The 19,872-nt window shown below is 32.6% G+C and overlaps 1 protein-coding gene across 1 annotated transcript in view; it reads right to left on the reverse strand.

The window, feature by feature from the left end:
- Positions 1 to 3,269: 3,269 nt before the first annotated feature.
- LOC128173944 (multiple epidermal growth factor-like domains protein 10) overlaps positions 3,270 to 19,872 on the reverse strand; it is a 30,655-nt gene continuing 14,052 nt past the window's right edge. Inside the window, exons 8-14 of the mRNA XM_052839606.1 lie at positions 13,540 to 13,674; positions 12,984 to 13,121; positions 11,735 to 11,872; positions 9,655 to 9,792; positions 8,924 to 9,058; positions 8,267 to 8,363; positions 3,270 to 4,126 (exon numbers count right to left, since the gene is read on the reverse strand). Coding sequence (XP_052695566.1) covers positions 3,964 to 4,126; positions 8,267 to 8,363; positions 8,924 to 9,058; positions 9,655 to 9,792; positions 11,735 to 11,872; positions 12,984 to 13,121; positions 13,540 to 13,674 — 944 coding nt within the window. The 3' untranslated portion in view covers positions 3,270 to 3,963. The remainder of the gene's footprint in view (positions 4,127 to 8,266; positions 8,364 to 8,923; positions 9,059 to 9,654; positions 9,793 to 11,734; positions 11,873 to 12,983; positions 13,122 to 13,539; positions 13,675 to 19,872) is intronic.

Raw genomic sequence — 19,872 nt, forward strand, 5'->3', positions numbered from 1 at the left:
TAAAACATACCACAAAGAAGAAAATAAAAGTTGGTTGTACTAATTTTTATGGTAAATTCTAATATACTTTCAGCAACTTGTTTTGAAGTTTGGCATTTTACTATTATCATAAAAATTCGAGTTCATTACTGTATGAAGTAATGAAGAACACATTGATTTGTACATTACTGTAATACAATAAGTTTAACTCATCTTTTTTCTCTTGGAGATTATGTATTTAAAACCATTTTTTGTTGCATTGTATTGAATGAAAACTTAATGCATTAGTTTATATGATTTTAAGGGACCACATGATAAAATAGTAATGGATTAGTTCAAATTTTCCAGTCAATTCAAATTTTCATTTCTGTCATATTTTTGCGTAAATAATTGATATGGATATAATTTCATGATAATTTCTACCACATTTGACATGGAAATATAATAATTACACAAACAAAGTAATTTTATTTGAAACTGCACATAAAAATTCAAATATATCATTTATATAAAATTTAATGACATTCAGGTCTTTAGTATTTCGGGTCTATAGTATGTCCCGCATACCGATCCCGATGCATTGTTTTGAAAAGAATGAAGAACTCCGAAATTTTCCGAATAGATTATAGTCTCGATAAAAACGCGCCAAACACGACAGTCTACTAAGTATGACCTATTTTTCATTTACGAGTAAAACAAAAAATATGTGATATTTTTTATAAGGCATAAAATATATTTCTACATGCAAATTTACTATCAATTCATAAAAAGAAGCAAAATATTAATTCTATTAAAAAAGAACTATCCCGCAGAAACGCAGTAACACTATTTAAATGTATATCAAATAACGGACCGCCTTCCGGCGGCCCGTAATAAACTATAACTACCCCGGTAATATAACTTTTCATCATGAATTTATATTTTACTAATGTAATGTTATTAATTTATTTGAATGCATGTATTTCTCTTATGAATACGAAATGCACCAGTATTTAAGAACCACTAGCTCAAATCATTCTAAAATGACAGGTAAGTATAAAGAAAGAAGGCCAATGGCCAGCCTGTAGAGGGAGGTAAACCTGCCTTTTCTTGTAAATCTATCTATGGACATAGTTCATAGTTAAACATTATGACATATTAAGAAAAAAAACATTGTTTTAAAATCTTACATACTGGTTGCATATTTGAGACAGTGTACTCTTAATGTACACTATAGAAAATCTCATTAAAAGAACCTGAGAAATAAGAGGAAATACAATGCTTTCAAAGTAATTTTTTTCCAATCAAATATTTTGTCTGTAATTGAAACTTCAAAATCATTCACACACTCATCCCTTAAATGTTCTTTTTTTTTTAAAATTAATTATTATTAAAAATGCCTGTGCATGCATAGTATATATGCATCTAACATTATTTTGTATCATCCAGTACAGGACTTAATATTGTACTTTGTGCTATAGATTAACAACAGAAAATATGTCATCTTGTATGGTCATATTTAACAAATTATCATTAACGTATCATAAAGTTAATTGTTTTTTATGATTGTTACACTTAAATGTATATAATGCATTTTCTTCAATTGATTCTAACAATGACACCCAAACTGACAAAATTATCAAAAAATCTGTATTTTTAAATCATTTTTGATCAAATCAGTTTACTGTTTTTTTACAGTTAGGAAAAGACACATGAATAGATATATTACTAGTTTTTATATAAATTTTTATCAAATACATGTATTTTTCATTAAATTTTGTCTTGTCTAAAATCAACACTGTACGTACGCACTGTATGTACACAAAGTTTATATAAAATTTCAATCTGTACTGCTTTTTCATAACCTTTCTCCGAAATAGCGAAAATAGAAAGGTTATGAAAAAGCAGTACAGATTGTAAATTTATATAAACTTTGTGTACATACTAGTATATGATTTGCACATATATATATATATTATATATAATCATGAAGAATAGTCATATATGATTTCCTGTGAATTGTCATCATTGAATTCATTTCATTTAATGTACAATATGCATAATATTAAGACACTTAAAAACTGCATCGTTACATGTAAGGTAGATTTGTAAAATGTCTTTAAACTGATGTATTACCAGTAGCTACTATTTAAATCTGTTATGCTTGTACATTAAAGTTAATCACAAAGTTCTTTTTAGATATATTGTATATGTTTACTGTTTCTAAATAAAATTGCTTTCTAACATGAAATATATGTCTCATGTTCTATATATTAAAATATTTATTTATTTATTGTAGATATGTAAATTCATGCCATTGTGATTGGAACATATTTCAACAGGTTTCACATTTTCAAGGGATTACATAAAAAAAATGTTGCCAATTTCTCAATTTAGACAAAAAGAATGCGATAGCTTGACTGCACATTGCAATTTCTGGGTTTATTGAGTCAACGTATGAATGAAGCTAGATTATAATGGACACAATTTAGATCACAAATTACCTGTGATTTTTGCGAGCACTTCTTATAACTTTTAATCTAGAAAATAAACAAAAGCTGGGTGAAATAACACGAGCTATCATATGACATTATGAAGGGTCTGGGCCATTAAATTAAGGATCTAGAAAGTTTAAATCGTAATCACCTTATCCAGTATTTTCTCAATTAAACTAGATATGTATTGCATGACCTCTGAGACAAAAATGAATGAAACAGAATGTTGGCATCCTCTAGTTGTGTAGATTCAACTTGTTCAAAATATGATTACATGAAATAATGTAGGCCCACAATGAATGCTGATTTTTAAAGTGATATACATCTTTGAAAATGTATGGAAATTTTATCTTTAAAGAACTATTTCTGTTCAAATATGTGCAAAAAACTGCAGAAAATAACATACCAGTCTTATATATGGTTTATATATTGCAATATATTTTTACCCCAACCCTCTATAAAGTATTGAATATTACATCAGAATATTATGGTTCCTAACTTTGCTAATGTTACATTTTTCTAATTCTCATTATTTAAAGTGTTTAAAGTCAAAGTAGTTATCCGTTGTTGCTCAGGTGAGTGATGTGGCCCATGGGCCTCTTGTTATGGATAACTGATTATCAATAAATGATTAAGAGATAGATGTGCATATCAACATTGTAATGTTTTCTTCGAAGGTAACATACACCGTAGACAAAAACTTAACCCGCAAACGCATGTTATGTATTTTGTTTTCCAATGTTAGCTATCTTCATACCCACATTAATCACAAAAAAGAACATTTTATTGTTTTATTTATTGTTTATACGTGATAAGCTGGTAGTACTGATTGCAGATTTTTATCGTTTTCTAAAATACTGACTTTTACTTCCATACCAGTGTACAATACCAAAGAAAGCGTTTTATTTGAATAAAGCACTTAATCAGTTAAGTCTTTTACTAAATAATGTTAAACAAGGTCCAAATCGCTCGACCAACCGATGGTTGGAGCATGGCTGTGGATGGATGACCCTTTACTTCTGTTGACAGTCTTTACAGCTTTTTACAGTCTGTTTACAGTCTGTTAGTATATTCTGTTCACCTCACAACCTTGGGCGTACACCATTTCTCTCTGAATCAAAGCACATGTTCATTTATCATCAAAAGCATTAGCTGATTTAAAAATGATTGGATTTTAACCATCAACTGACGTAAATGGGATCAACATAATTATGTAATAAAAAGAACCTCTAGTTATACGTTAAATACTATTTGATTTTTATCCAATTCGTTGCGTTTTATTTTTTCTTACTGTTGAATTTACTGTAAAAATAAAAATAAACATTATGTAACATCAAATCACAAGACATCTTATATCCTGTGGTTTCAATTACATTCTTGGGCATCAATTAATGAAAATTACAAAAACTGAAAAGTTTAAAGGATACATAAATTTATAAACAATGTTCCTAGCAATAAAGTATATATTAGTATTAGATATTGCGCTCTAACGAACATTGAATTTTGTGGGTCAACTCAACAACAAAATCCACGAAAATCGGAAATCAACGAATATTAATGAAAGTACAGTATGTTGTATAAAAGAAATCAACTTGCCCTGATTGACATTGGTTAAATCAGAGGTATTCGTTTCGTCTTCTGTCTTGCTTGTGTCTTTTCTTTTTCGGCTTTTCCTTAACATATTTCACACATAAATAGTGAGAATCTATCAAATTAATGCACAATTTATATAGCATATAATTATTGAAAAACAAAAAAAAACAAAACTATTGCATATGTATGCATGTATAGCAAAACTATATTTTTTTTAAACTTAAATTTCAACATAATTCAACGGCATTTTGGATCTCATTTCAAAAGATGGCGAATCAATAATTGAAGTCCTATTATGGAGAATTATGTAAATGTTAACAAAACAATATAATCAAATATCTAGAATTCTGTTTGAAATGGATAGAGTACAATTACAATGTTTAAGTAGCACGTACGAAAATATTCATAATGCAGACTGTTATACCGAACGACATACGATTATACAAAATACGTCGAGTTCTGAAGATCAATTCTATACAATTATCAAAATTCGGTGGCCACGCACAGTCCCCAATTTTCTTCATGTTTTATAATTTAATACGCTTTGGTAAATAAAGATGCTAGACAACCTTAAACGGTTGCTATGGAGACCAGTTGCCATGGTAACAGAAGCAATTAAAAATACTAATGGCTTTCAAGCTATTTTGAAGGCAATTGTCAGTGATTGGAGTAGTTTCAGCTATACCGAATTAGATAATCACACACAAAATATTGCGAATTTTCAAGTTAAAAAAAATTTTTCAAGGGAAAATGAAGAGTATAAAAGTATCCCATGGTAACTAAACATATCTTTAAAAATAACATTTTTTCAGTTTATTAAAACAAAAATAGTATTTAATAGACAAATTGTATTTGATCTGTTTTTTGTGCCTTGGCAATATATCAAGAAAATAATGAAATGAAAATTGAACATTTGTGCTATGGTTACAACGCAGAAAATCTGGTTTTAGCAAGTTGGACTGGTGAAATATGCAAATGAGCACAAACGTGATGCAAGGGGGACGCGATTATGGCCAAATAACAATTGACAAAGAATAGTATGTACGTGCGACATTTGCAAATATTTTAATAATTTGTTTACCAGCGGTACTGAAATTGTACATGTATGTGCTGCTAGGATCTCTGTTATATAGTTGAATTGATTTTCTCATTCAACAAAAATTAAAATTCTAAATATATGTTTGTTTTCGTCATATGCTCATATCGACTTTTTTTCATACCAATGGAATGAAAAATCCCTAGGTTTCCTTAGGGGATATTATTTGAATTCCCGGAAGATCCAACCTTATGTTCGTCTAGTCATGTGAATGTCTAGACCAATCAGATATCACATAATATAGAATTATTATAATGAAGTATAATAAGTTTCTTTTTCACGGTGTACCAAAACATTAGTAATCACAGATTATAAAGCGCACCGAGAAATGGCATCACCTTTATGAGGCATCACCTGTATGAGGCATCACCTGTATGAGGCATCACCTTTATGAGGCATCACCTGTATGAGACCACCTTTATCATATTATATGAAAATCATGCTTAATGATCTTGGATATTCATGGATACTGTTTTGACACAATATCGTATATCATATGTTACAAATTGTATGATAATCATATGTTCATTTCATACGGTATTATAAGATAAAATGTTTATCAATACAATATCAAAAACAATATTGCATCCTATGATACTTACAATATAAATCATATAATTCAATATAATACTGTAATAAAAAATGACGCAATATGATATTGCAACATATGATATGACATTGTATCGTGTTATACATTATTCTATTTGATCACATAATAGAATATCATACCAGATAATACATGATACAATATAGAATTATATAATACAATATCATTTCACATAATACATCACAATATTGTAACATATGATATTATATTGTAAAATATAGTATAATATTGTATTGTATGATATTGTATCCTATTTAAGACATAATATGACATTGTATCATATGATACAATATAATTTGATACAACATTGTATCATATCATATGATACAAAATCATTTGATATAGTAATATATCATACAATACAATTTCACATTATTATACAATTTAACATATTACAATTTCATATAATACGATTTCATGTGATTTCATTTTATATTATATAAACCACACTATCATATTACACAATATCATATCATATTATTAATCATACAATGACGTATCATATGCTACAATATCATATATTGCAATATGATATGAAACAATGGCATATGATAAAATAATATATAATACAATATCATATTATACAATATCATAATATACAATACTATACATTACAATATCATGATACAATATCATATCATAATGTAGAAAAAATTGATACAATAACATATCGTATCAATATCACTTTTTACAATATAATATTTTATCATAAAACAATACTGTATCATATCATACAATACTATATCATAGGAATCATGTTATATCATTTAACAACAAACATATCTATCAAGCAGGTTTGAGTGAGGTAGGAGATTTTTAGTATTCTAGATAATGGGGATCAGGCTCTGCATCTGGAGCTACCTCTGCGATTCATTTATATTATAGTTAAATCACCTATGCAAGTTTGAAATAGTGCTAATAAGGTATCTATAAAACATGTGACCTGTTCCAAAAAACTAAACCTCATACAGCATCCGAAACCTATGGCTCAGATTCAGCATACAAGCCTGTCAAGTGCATCGGTATCATAAGACGAATCATCCATGCAAATTTGGTGAAGTTAGGACCAGTAATAACTCAGATATAATCATCAGAGGGCACCTGCTTTAAAAGCTTTAACCAGCTATCAAAACCTTAACCTCCTCCAGCATCCGAAACCCATGGCTCAGATTCAGCATTCAAGCCTGTCAGGTGCATCAGTTTCATAAGACGTACCATCCATATAAGTTTGGTGAAGTTAGAACCTGTAATAACTAAGATATATTTTTTAGCATCCTTGATAATGGAGATCAGGCTCTGCATCTGAAGCTACCTCTGCGATTCATTTATATTATAGTTAAATCACCTATGCAAGTTTGAAATAGTGCTAATATGGTATCTATAAAACATGTGACCTGTTCCAAAAAACTAAACCTCATACAGCATCCGAAACCTATGGCTCAAATTCAGCATTCAAGCTTGTCAGGTGCATCAGTATCATAAGACGAATCATCCATGCAAATTTGGTGAAGTTAGGACCAGTAATAACTCAGATATAATCATCATAGGGAACCTGCTTCAAAAACTTTAACCAGCTATTAAAACCTTAACCTTCTCCAGCATCCGAAACCCATGGCTCAGATTCAGCATTCAAGCCTGTCAGGTGCATCAGTTTTATAAGACGCACCATCCATGCAAGTTTCGTGAAGTTAGAACCTGTAATAACTAAGATATATTTTTTAGCATCCTTGATAATGGAGATCAGGCTCTGCATCTGAAGCTACCTCTGCGATTCATTTATATTATAGTTAAATCAACTATGCAAGTTTGAAATAGTACTATTATATATTAAACATGTGACCTGTTCCAAAATCTAATCCTGATCCAGCATCCAAAACCTATGGCTCAGATTCAGCATTTAAGCCTGTCAGGTGCATCAGTATTCTAAGACAAATCATCCATGCAAGTTTCGTGAAGTAAGGACCAGTAATAACTAAGATATATTCATCAGAGGGCACATGGTCCAAAAACTTTGAACAGCTCTAAAAACCATAACCTCTTCCAGCATCCGAAACCTATGGCTCAGATTCAGCATCCAAGCCTGTAAGGTGCATCAGTATCATAAGATACACCATCCATGCAAGTTTCGTGAAGTTAGGACCAGTAAAAACTTAGAAATTGCTATCAAAGGGCACCTGCACCAAAAACATTAACCTGCTCCAAAAACCTTAACCTCATCCAGCATCTGAAATTCATGGACCAGATTCAGCATCCAACTCTTTCAAATCCATAAGTAGGTCAACGCCACTGCCGACGCCAACACCGGGGGTATAGTATAAGCTTCTCCAGACTTCGTCTCGGTGAGCTAAAAACAGGGGGAAGGGGTGCACAGGACCTGCAACAAAAACTTTTATCAGGTCCGACGCCGACGCCGACGCCACCGCCGATGCCAACACCGGTGGTATAGTATAAGCTTCCCCCGACTTCGTCTCGGTGAGTTAAAAAATGGGGGGAGGGGTGCAAATTTTTTAAGCTTACCTAATCAGAAATACAGCAACCGCTACGCTGGCTACAAAAACAAGCACACCAGCCGATGATCCCACGATGAGCTCTACACTTTGTTCCTGTTTCAGGGCTTTAAACAGTATTCACAGGTTTACAGGAGATTATACATACTTGTATTATATCGCCAGTAAACAGTTTACTGTAAACATATAACAATCCGATGTGTATTGAGAGCTGTTTTATATAAAGCGTTTTTTTTGAGAAAATGCAGCTTTTTGCTAAATCAAGTGCATTGCTAAATGTCTTGATAATTATATATTGATATGCAAATTTATATATTAAGAAGTGCGCTATTAATAAAACAATATGCTTACTTGTTGAAAACCCCATATTCATCAAATATCATGCACGCTAAACTATTTAACAGCTTTACAGCGTACACAAAAGTATCATACAATATCTCAGGGTGAAATCAAAAGTTCGTTGTTTGACAAAAAACTAAATTCACGTACTTCTCACCAAGGAACTCTCGTTTAAAACTACATTTGGCATATGGTCATTCACTTGAATTTTCAGCTAGACAAGTACTTATGACATTATTCAAAACCAGTATAAGTCACAGTCTATATAAGGTCGAGAGGACAACTATTTTACAGTGTACATAAGGGTGAGAGGACAGTGTTTTCTTACCTATGTTACATAATTCACCACCCCACCCTGCCGTACAATTCTGACACGTTCCATCCGTCTTGTTGCACGGGTCTCCGTTAAGGCAATGTCCGCACTGGTGCACACAATTTTTGCCAAACGTTCCATTGTTACAGGCTGAATGTTAAGTTAAAAAATAATTGGATTTCAGCTACTGCAAACGTACTTAATTTAGCGACAATATATTTTTGCGCTAATTTTTGCTGTATTTCTTAACCAACAGACCAAAATGTTGCCAAAACTAGATATTATATTTTAATTCAGTAACCCTTATCGACATTAGCGACAGTTTTTTTTAATGCCTCTTACCCGACACATTTTAACAATTTTTGCCAAAACATGCTGTAATTTCACGCCCAATGTATCAAAATTGATAAAACGAGATTTTTGTGAAACACTTCTGCCCCCCCCCCCCCCCTTGCAAACATCTGCGAAGAAAATGAAAGGAAACTGCAAGTAATTTGAATTTTTCCAAGTCCAAGGCACATAACTCTGTCGTAAATGGCTCGATCGTACTCAAAATCGAAGTTGACCTAGATAATATTATGATTTATCTGTATACCAAATTTCATTTCAATATCTGCAACCTTTGCGAAGAAAATAAACGGAAACTGTTGGTGGACCGAATTACACATTAAATTAATTCCTAATTCATTAAACAGGGGAAACTATGATAGTTTTGTTACTAAAATATACAAAGTTTAAATACGTACGTGTTTTACAAATATGGCCCTCAAAACCGGCATTGCATCCACTGGGACATGTCCCGTTATAACGATTACACGTCGTGTTATTTAAACAATTCCCACAGGGTTCATTACAGTCTTGTCCATATGTTCCACTAGAACAAGCTAGAAAGAAAGAAGAAATACACAGAAAAAACATTTTACTCTTTGTTTGTTTTTTTGTTTTAAAAGAACACCAAAGGTTATATGAAATTAACTATTTTACAGTTTATATAAGGGTGAGAGGACAGTGTTTTCTTAACAATTTTACAGTTTATATAAGGGTGAGAGGACAACGCTTTCTTAACTATTTTACAGTCTACATAAGGATGAGAGCACAGCGTTTTCCTACCAATGTTACAGTCTACATAAGGGTGAGAAGACAGTGTTTTCCGTTGTTGCAGGCTAAATGTTGAGAGTTAAAATCAATTGGATTGCAGCTACTGCAAACGTACTTAATTTAGCGGTAATATATTTTTGCGCTAATTTTTGCTGTATTTCATAACTGACAGACTAAAATTTTGTCAAAATTAAGTATTATATTTAAATTCAGTAACCCTTATCAACATTAGCGACAATACTTTTTTATGTCTCTTACCCAACATATATTAACAATTTTTGCCAAAACATGCTGTAATTTCATGCCGAATACATTGAAATTAATAAAACGAGATGTTTGTGAAACACGTATGCCCCCTCCATTGGAAACTTCTGCATAGAAAATGAAAGGAAACTGCAAATAATTGGAATTTTTCTACGCCCAGTAAACATACAATTATATTGAAACAAATACACACCGACACCTACTTTCGATATTAAATTCGATTATTGATATGCTTATTACTGTATAGAGGAAAGTGCTTAAATCATTTAACAAGGCCGAGTCTAATTATTTATCACCTAGATATGTTGATGAAATTTATTGCACGTAGTCTTACTTCTATATCAATTATTTGAAATAAAAAAATAATTTATTCAAATCCTTGATTTTCTAGGTGATCCTCTCCATTGTTAACAATTATCATCCTTCGACACTAAAAGAATTTGCTAAAAGTGCGCTTAATTCCCATATGTTTGGTATTTCTGCTCTTAGGATTTCTTTTTTCAAACATATGGAAACTATACTAAAGAGTCACCAAATAGTGAAAGGACTAAGTGCGGTATGGTCAAATATCCGCCCCCAATTTTAACCAATTTTTAAATAGTATCGTATAAAAATAAAATCTTCATAAATCACTGTACAGTGGACGCCTTTTACTTTAATCTTGATTTTAGTCATCATTACTCATTCGCTCTTTATCTATGACGTCATCTAAATGACCTTATTCCCGCAAATTTGCAAACAAATGAAAATATTCTCATTTTTGCTTAATATTTTGCATTCGGAAGTATACAGCGCAGGTCTGCTCAAGTATGATTTTAACATATGTTTTTCTTCAGATAATTATACACTTAATATTAAAACATGGTACTTGAGCAAGCCTGCGCTCGATGATTCCCAGTCGAAAAACCATCGGAAAACACCCATATTTTGTTTCAAAACATCAATTTATCAAAATAAGGCAATCTTCATGACGTCATTTCTACATTATGACGTCACTGTGGTGATAACCTTTTACACCCTTATTTTCAATATTTTTTAAACTATCTTCCACCTTTTTTTTAAAGCTATTTATAAAACTTGAATTTGGAGGGCGAAAAATGCATAATACTGCACAAAGTCCTTTAAAAAACTGTTCATCTCCTGGTTTAGTCCGAAATTGTATCGAAGTTGATTTTTGTTTTCAATAATTTGGCATATTGCGGAATATATTGGTTTCAAAAAATTAATTTTTCGCAAAATAACACTTTCCAAATGGCTTTATATTTCTTTTGAAACCCTGTCAATAAATTTTTATTTAAAAAAAGAAAAATAAACCCCAAAACATGGCTGCCTCGAATACCTAATTGAGTCTTACCGTTATGCTTTATATGCATAGTTTTCAATACAAGGAAGTGATGACGCGTGAACGCCATTTTAGCCTTCCTTAAATAAAAACTATTCTTGAAACCAGGTTTAAATACGTACGTGTTTTACAAATATGGCCCTCAAAACCGGCATTGCATCCACTGGGACATGTCCCGTTATAACGATTACACGTCTTGTTATTCAAACAATTCCCACAGGGTTCATTACAGTTTTGTTCATATGTTCCACTAGAACAAGCTAAAAAGAGAGAAGAAATACACAGAAAAAACATTTTACTATTGATTGTTTCTTTGTTTCAATAGAACTCTAAAAAACGAACAAGAGGTCCATAGGCCACATTGCCATCCAATGCAGACTCGGATAGATGCTCTAGGATCATGAGAAAGGTTCAAACCGATTGGCGACAGAGACTTTCTCATACTGCTTTGGACAGCCTTCTGTGTGCAAAATTTAACACTGAAGGGGTTTGTTGTGATTATGAACCTCCCAATGAAATTCTAAAATCTGCAAAAATACCTGCAACTTGTTATGTAACTTATATGCTTTAATGTACAGCAAAAAAGTGAACTTTATTTGATTATTTTTGTCTATATTGTATGTACAGTTTTTTTTTCATCAAAATTCCAGTTTTTTCAGAGGTCTTGTATAGTTTTGGGGCTAGAAACTTATCACATGTATGCACTGGATATCGTCTGCATCCAGGAACCAGAAATGGTTCCTTTAATAAATCATACCCCATATAAATCACACCTGGATACTATTCCCCGAATATAACTCGTTATGCGTCAGGAATAAAAATAAAAATTGAAGCGATCAAAATCGCGATGACATCAACTATGTTTGCTGCAGTACTTTTGGCAACTAAGCGTATAGATCAGAACAAATTAAAGGAAATTCAGTATTTTTTATCAGATTTGGTTTTTTAAAAATCCTTCATTGTAATTAAGTGTACAGGAAATGGCCTGTTGGCTGTGTTTGAGATGCAAAAACTCATGCCGAATGTATCAAAATTGATCAAACGAGATGTTTGTGAAACACTTCTGCCCCCCTCCCCTGCAAACATCTGCAAAGAAAATGAAAGGAAACTGCAAGTAATTGGAATTTTTTAAGTCCAAGGCGCATAACTCTGTCGAAAATGACTCGATCGTACTCAAAATCGAAGTTGACCTAGATAATATTATGATTAATCTGTATACCAAATTTCATTTCAATATCTGCAACCTTTGCGAAGAAAATAAACGGAAACTGTTGGTGGACCGAATTACACATTTAAATTGATTCCTAATTCATTAAACAGGGGAAACTATGATAGTTTTGTTACTAAAATATACAAAGTTTAAATACGTACGTGTTTTACAAATATGGCCCTCAAAACCGGCATTGCATCCACTGGGACATGTCCCGTTATAACGATTACACGTCGTGTTGTTTAAACAATTCCCACAGGGTTCATTACAGTTTTGTCCATATGTTCCACTAGAACAAGCTAGAAAACAAAGAAGAAATACATAGAAAAAACATTTTACCCTTTGTTTTTATGTTTTAAAAGAATACCAATGGTTATACGAGTTGAACAAACAAGCAAAACGAAAAACAAGTAAAAAGCCGTCAACGTGACACCAAACCGGGTTTTATTTTATGTAAACTGCATCCGTAATCCATTTGTTAACCCTGAATTGCTCTTTATATAGTCACAGTCTATATATAGACTGCAACTTAGTTCAAAAGACTATTATCTATAAATGTGAAAGGACAACTTTTTCTTAACTATTTTACAGTCTATATAAGGGTGAGAGGACAACGTTTTCTTGACTATTTTACAGTCTACATAAAGGTGAGATGACAACATTTTTTCTTACCAATGTTACAGTCTACATAAGGGTGAGAGGACCGTGTTTTCTTACCTATGTTACATAATTCACCACTCCATCCTGCTGTACAATTCTGACACTCTCCATCCGTCTTGTTGCACGGGTCTCCGTTAAGGCAATATCCGCACTGGTGCACACAATTTCTGCCAAATGTTCCGTTGTTACAGGCTGAATGTTGAGAGTTAAAAACAAGTGAAAAGCTGTCAATGTGACAGCAAACCGGGTTTTCTTTTATGTAAACTGTATCCATAATCCATGTCAACCCTTATGCAGTGAAATGGAGTACCCTACATGTATATGCAACATTTTGCCAAAAAATGACTAAGTTAAAAAGCTAGTATTTTTTTTATAAATTATTGGAAATCAAAATCCTAGCAATATGCACACCTCTGATATATGTACAATTGATCTGCAAAAGAACAACTTCCTATCTTGAGAACTGTAGGAGGAGTTATCCGTACAATGAGGGTACCCTATATACAATATTTTGCCAAAAAATGACTAAGTTCAAAAGCTGGTATTTTTTTCATAAATTATCGGAAATCAAAATTCTAGCAATATGCACACCTCTAATATATGTACAATTGATCTGCAAAAGAACAACTTCCTATCTTGAGAACTGTAGGAGGAGCTATCCGTACAATGAGGGTACCCTATATGCAATATTTTGTCAAAAAAGGCCTAAGTTCAAAAGCTGGTATTTTTTTCATAAATTATCGGAAATCAAAATCCTAGCAATATGCACACCTCTAATATATGTACAATTGATCTGCAAAAGAACAACTTCCTATCTTGAAAACTGTAGGAGGATTTATCCGTAAAATGAGGGTACCCTTTTGGCAGCCGCCCACCCGCCCTCCCGCCAGCCATTTTCACCATTTTAATAACCGGATTTTTCCGTTGGAAAACCCGGTTAAAAATTGATTTCAGCTACTGCAAACGTACTTAATATAGCGGAAATATATTTTTGCGCTAATTTTTGCTGTATTTCGTAACCAACAGACCAAAATTTTGCCAAAACTAAATATTATTTTTAAATTCAGTAACCCTTATCAAAATTAGCGACAATACCTTTTTATGTCTCTTACCCAACACATATTAACAATTCTTGCCAAAACATGCTGTAATTTCATGCTGAATATATCAAAATTGATGAAACAAGATGTTTGTGAAACACTTATGCCCGCTCCAAGGGGCATAACTCTCTCGAAAATTAATCGATCGTACCCAAAATCGAACTTGACCTAGACATTATTATGATTTATCTGTAAACCAATTTCATTTCAATATGTGCAACCTCTGCGAAGAAATAAACGGAAACTGTTGGTGGACCAACCAACCGACCGATAGACAGACGGACAGCAACAAAGCAATATGCCCTCCCTTCTTCGAAGGAGGGCATAAAAAAGAGATTTCATGTACACGTATTCAGTTCAGCGGCAGTAATATTTATTGCACCCTTTCTCAAAACCGACATTATATATTATCAAAATGCACCGTACAAGCTGACTGTTAGATCCTTTCATCATGAATTTCAGTTAGCTATAAACGTAGTTATTTAAGCAGTAAGAGCGCATGTACATCTGCAGTGTTTGCCGTTAATGCAAGATCAAGCTAAATAAACATACAATTATATTTAAACAAATACACACGGACACCTAGTTTCGATATTAAATTCGATTATTGATATGCCTATTACTGTATAGAGGAAAGTGCTTAAATCTTTTAACATGGCCGAGTCTAGCTAATCACCTAGATATTTTGATGAAATTTCTTGCACGTAGTTTTACTTCTGTATCCGTTATTTTAGAAAAAAAAAATGATTTAATTAAATCCTTGATTTCTTAGGGGATCCTCTCCATAGTTATCAATTATCATTCTTGGACACCATTAAAATTTGTTGAAAATGCGCTTTATATCCATATGTTTTGTATTTCAGCTCTTAAGATTTCTTTTTTTTTAAATATATGAAAACTATAATAAAGAGTGACCAAATAGTGAAATTTTAAAAAACTGTTCATCTCCTAGCACAGGATGAATGACCATCTTTAAGTCCTCCTTAAAGATAGCTTAAAGGTGTTTAAAGGTAGCTTAAAGACGATCTTTAAGCCACCTTTAAGCTACCTTTAAGCTATATGTATTGCTTAAAGGTGGCTTAAAGAAAGCGTAAAGATGGCTTAAAGGCAGCTTAAAGACTATATTTAAGCCACCTTTAAGCCACCTTTAAGGACAACTTATAGGTCCTTAATGTCCAAACTTCTTTAAGCCACCTTTAAGCCACCTTTAAGCTACCTTTAAGCCACCTTTAAGCCACCTTTAAGCCATTAAAAAAATTTAATTCAATATTGTGCTTAATTTCCGACAAAATGTATTAATTTTATGAAAGAAAAGGTATTAAAACGGTTTTTGTTCTAGAAAGAAAAATGAAAAAAAAACACCAAAAAAACCCGGCCGCGGTGAGAATTGAACCCGGGACCCTCAGTTTACTAGCATCACCACACATCCTCTGCGCCACGGCAACTTACTCTTTTATAAGTGTTTTTATATCCTATATATCAGTGGATATTGAATCATTGTATTGAATGTGTTTACTTGAAAAGATTTTGACAAACCATTCAGTTTGTAACAATCAATTATATCTAATTTATAAATTACATGCATGCATGTATTTAGAATGAAATACGGAACTTGGTCTTCAGTGAACAAAAATATATTATACCTAAATGGAAACCGTTAGGTTCACTATAGTAGGCTTTCTTAGTTAATAAATTTAAACCGAGTAGATATACGTAATTCATCTAATTTATAGCTATAAAAATGTAAGAAAGAAAATGAAATCATTTCTTTTATTAAATGCATTGATACTATTAAGGTATTTGTTCAATTTCCCGCAATTTCCCGGTTTTCATGATCGCGGCGCCGTTCCAATATGTTTAAATATTTACATGTAATTGTATGTACATGATTTTTAAACTATCAATTCTATAACAAACAAAATTACCAATTACCGGTGACGTATTTACTGCATGTGGCAATTGCAAATGACTTGTACATACAATTGTATGATGTGCCAGGCCGGGTATATTTGAGATATTTACCCTTATACATATATTTAAATAATCAACCCCTATTTATGATCACCGGTACATTAATTAATTAGCCTCAAGATTTTACTCTTACATACATGTATCGTTAATTTGTAGACGTAACATATTTGAAACCCAGAGCTAGGAAATAATACTTTGAAAATGAATTACAAATGTAAATTAACTTTTATTCACTAGACTTATCGTATACTCGTACATACTAAGATTCAACGCCTTTAGAAACCCTGACGTGCACCTGGGCACACGTCACATCGGTTGTGTATATCTGGTATATTCTGTGTTAGTTCCAGGGGTTTTCTTAAGTTGGACAAACAATAGACTTTAATTAGATATACACAAACATGCACCTGGACACACGACACAACTGTTGTGTATATCTTGTATATTCTGTGTTAGTTCCAGGGGTTTTCTTAAGTTGGACAAACAATAGACTCTAATTAGATATACACAAACGAACAAAACTATGTCTAGACAAACAAAGCAGTAATATCCTGCCCGATATAACAAAGGCAGTTGAGAGTCTTTTCATCTTTAACATGTATCTAGCAGATCTAGAGTTAGAAATAATGAAAATTGAAAAAAAAAATACAAACCTTAAACCGATTAACAAATTAAATCATGCATTTTTGGTTCATTATCTTTATTATTTTGTTTAATAACCAGATGAACTGAGAGAGAGAGAGAGAGAGAGAGAGAGAGAGAGAGAGAGATTTTTTTCACCGATTAATTTATAATAGGAAACAAACATACTTTAATTAGTTTTATGCACATATTAAGATACAGAGACTGCGCTCATCCCTACAATAATTTTGAAACCCCCAAAAAATTATAAAGAATTTTATAACGGCAATCTGTGTCCATCGGAGCGGTGCTGATGATAGCGATCTGTGTTTAATGGAGCGACGATTAAAACCGAGTGGAACCCCCCCCCCTTCCTTGGAAATTATATTATCACTCGGATGACCCCCTCCCATCTCTATAAAAAAGCTTTTGCATTTAATATATGTTTTTATTGTTCAGCTTGATCAATATTGACTTAAAGGCCACTTAAAGACAGTGTAAAGGCAGTGTAAAGGCAGTGTAAAGAGAGCGTAAATGCCACTTAAAGATGCTTAAAGGTGGCTTAAAGGTAGCTTAAAGAAGTTTGGACATTAAGGACCTATAAGCACTTGCTTAAAGGTGACTTAAAGGCGGCTTAAAGGTTGTATAGCCTTTAAGCTCCTTTAAGTCACCTTTAAGCCACCTTTAAGGACTTGCTTAAAGATGGTTTTTCGCCCTGTGTAGTTTGGTCCAGAAATTGTATCAAAGTTGAGGTTTGTTTTCAATATTATGGCATATTGCGGAATAAATTGGTTTAGAAAAATTAATTTTTTCGCAAAAAAAAAAAAAACACGTTCTAAATGCCAATATATTTCTTAGATGCCCTGTCAATATATTCTTATTAAAAAAAACGAACCCCCCTCCCCCCCCCCCCAAAAAAAAAATGGCCGCCTCGAAAACATAAGTGAGTCACACTTTTATGCTTTATTTACATAGTTTACGATAAAAGGAAGCGATGACGCGTGAACGCCATTTTAGCCTTTTTAAATGAAAACTATTCTTGATACCAAGTTTAAATACGTACTTGTTTAACAAATATGGCCCTCAAAACCGGCATTGCATCCAATGGGGCATGTCCCGTTATAACGGTTACAAATCGTGTAGGTTAAACATTTTGCTCCTTCAAGTCTGTTGATGTACTCTCTGTTTATTTGAATTTTTTACATTATATTCTGCACCGCAGGGAAAGAATTATACATTTGTGGCCACCACTAAGAAGTGAGTCAGAGAGAGCTGGGCGAGTGCAGAGATGCAACGATTTGTTATCTTCTCACGAGATGCACATGTTTTGCCTTTTTCTGAAGTTCTCTCTGCCAATTCAGAATTAACTAACACAACCTTTCAGGTAAGTGCTAAGATTTTTCTGTCATACCATTCCCGTTTTTGACAATGTACCAATACAATTCATTTACTGTTTTCAAGCAAGTGCATCCATTATCTCTCAATTCCATACGCAGATGAAGAGGCTGCTGAGAAGGCTGCTTAGGAAATTTGTGTAGGTGAAGGCAATAATCGACAGAGACATCACTGATGTACCTTTTGAGGATGCAAAATTCCAACTAAACAATCAATTGATTGCTGTGGGACTTGAGACAAGGGACTACATCTCAAAACATGAAGATGAGATAGAACCTAGAACTATAGAGAAGTCATACAGGTTTGAAGTTTAACTAGTCTACAGCTTAAACATTTTAATTTAATTAGTCACAGCATGTTACATATCCTTACTATTTTTTCATTAGACATATACGGTTATTCTATGAGGCAGTGGTCAAGAAAATGATGAAGAAAAAAAAATGATTTAATTAAATCCTTGATTTCTTAGGGGATCCTCTCCATAGTTATCAATTATCATTCTTGGACACCATAAAAATTTGTTAAAAATGCGCTTCATCCCCATGTTTTGTATTTCAGCTCTTAAGATTTCTTTTTTCAAATATATGAAAACTATAATAAAGAGTGACCAAATAGTGAAATTTTAAAAAACTGTTCATCTCATAGTTTGGTCCAGAAATTGTATCAAAGTTGAGGTTTGTTATCAATAATATGGCATATTGGGGAATAAATTGCTTTAGAAAAATTAATTTTTTCGCAAAAAAAAAAAACACGTTCTAAATGCCAATATATTTCTTAGATGCCCTGTCAATATATTCTTATTAACCCCCCCCCCCCCCCCCAAAAAAAAAAAAAAAAACAAAACAAAAAACATGGCCGCCTCGAAAACATAAGTGAGTCATACTTTTATGCTTTACATGCATAGTTTACGATAAAAGGAAGCGATGACGCGTGAACGTCATTTTAGCCTTTTTTAAATGAAAACTATTCTTGATACCAAGTTGAAATACGTACTTGTTTAACAAATATGGCCCTCAAAACCGGCATTGCATCCAAAGGGGCATCTCCCGTTATAACGGTTACAAATCGTGTTGGTTAAACATTTTGCTCCTTCAAGTCTGTTGATGTACTCTCTGTTTATTTGAATTTTTTACATTATATTCTGCACCGCAGGGAAAGAATTATACATTTGTGGCCACCACTAAGAAGTGAGTCAGAGAGAGCTGGGCGAGTGCAGAGATGCAACGATTTGTTATCTTCTCACGAGATGCACATGTTTTGCCTTTTTCTAAAGTTCTCTCTGCCAATTCAGAATTAACTAACA

Source organism: Crassostrea angulata, chromosome 2, assembly GCF_025612915.1.
Source record: "Crassostrea angulata isolate pt1a10 chromosome 2, ASM2561291v2, whole genome shotgun sequence".
Classification (NCBI taxonomy): Eukaryota; Metazoa; Mollusca; class Bivalvia; order Ostreida; family Ostreidae; genus Magallana; species Magallana angulata.